Here is a 1,089-nt window from a genome sequence, read left to right on the forward strand (position 1 = left end):
GCAGATCATACGGTTGAGCCCCATTAAAATCGAACTGAGTTAAAGGCTGTTTCTGTTCATTGCTGTCCAAAGGGACGCCACAGACACAAACAGGCCGTCAGGAACCGGGCTCCTCAGCCACCGTCCGACAACCAGCACTCACACACAGAGAAACTGCAGCTCAGCCTCACCTTGTCCCATTCCAACCACTGCACAACCGCCCGATCCAAATCATCACACTCCGCCATTGCAATCCGACAGTCCCCGAACAGCAGAGCTGCTCAACACACCCTTCTGCACCTTGGCCCGACCACAGACACTGACCAATCACAACGCAGCCTGAACAACTGACCAATCGCACCTCCGGCACGGCAACTGACCAATCACAACTCGCACTGAACAACAACCCAATCACAGCCGGCTCTGCGCAAACGACCAATCACAGCCAGGGTAGTGTAACGGACCAATCAGAGCCCGAAACAAAAACAAAGTTGCTGGAAAAGTTCACGTATAGTAGGAACTGCAGATGCTGGAGAATCTGAGATAACAAGGTATAGAGCTGGAAGAACACGTTTCGGGCCTAGACCCTTCTTCAGACCCTGCTCCTCCGATGCTGCTTGGCATGCTGTGTTCATCCAGCTCTACAACTTGTTATCTCTGCTGGAAAAGTTCAGCAGGTCTGGCAGCATCTGAGAGACTAATGATGACCGTGAATCCATTGTCGATTGTTGGGAAAAACCCATCTCGTTCACTAATGTCCTTTAGGGAAGGAAACTGCCATCCTCACCTGGTCTGGCCTACATGTGGCTGCAGACCCACATCAATATGGTTGACTCTTAACTGCCCTCTGGGCAATTAGGGATGGGCAATAAATGCTGCCCAGCCAGTGACGCCCTCATCCCATGAATGAATAAAGATAAAGAACTCAATCCTGGATACAGCGTTCACCAAAGTTGGTGCTCTGCTACTCGCATTATTGATGAGCAGAGAGATCTCAGTGTCCATGTGCATAGATCACTGAAAGTTGCCACCCAGGTTGATAGCGTTGTTAAGAAGGCGTACGGTATGTTAGGTTTTATTGGTAGAGGGATTGAGTTTCGGAGCCATGAG

General features: G+C 50.3%; 1 protein-coding gene across 1 annotated transcript in view; it reads right to left on the reverse strand.

Annotated features, from left to right (window-relative positions):
- Nucleotides 1–310, reverse strand: part of LOC109933567 (phosphopentomutase-like) — a 19,659-nt gene extending 19,349 nt beyond the window's left edge. The window contains exon 1 of the mRNA XM_048601296.1: nucleotides 171–310. Within this exon, the coding sequence (XP_048457253.1) occupies nucleotides 171–227 (57 nt within the window). The 5' untranslated portion in view covers nucleotides 228–310. The remainder of the gene's footprint in view (nucleotides 1–170) is intronic.
- Between the last annotated feature and the right edge of the window lie 779 nt (nucleotides 311–1,089).

This window comes from Rhincodon typus, chromosome 1 (genome assembly GCF_021869965.1).
Source record: "Rhincodon typus isolate 14 chromosome 1, sRhiTyp1.1, whole genome shotgun sequence".
Taxonomy (NCBI): Eukaryota; Metazoa; Chordata; class Chondrichthyes; order Orectolobiformes; family Rhincodontidae; genus Rhincodon; species Rhincodon typus.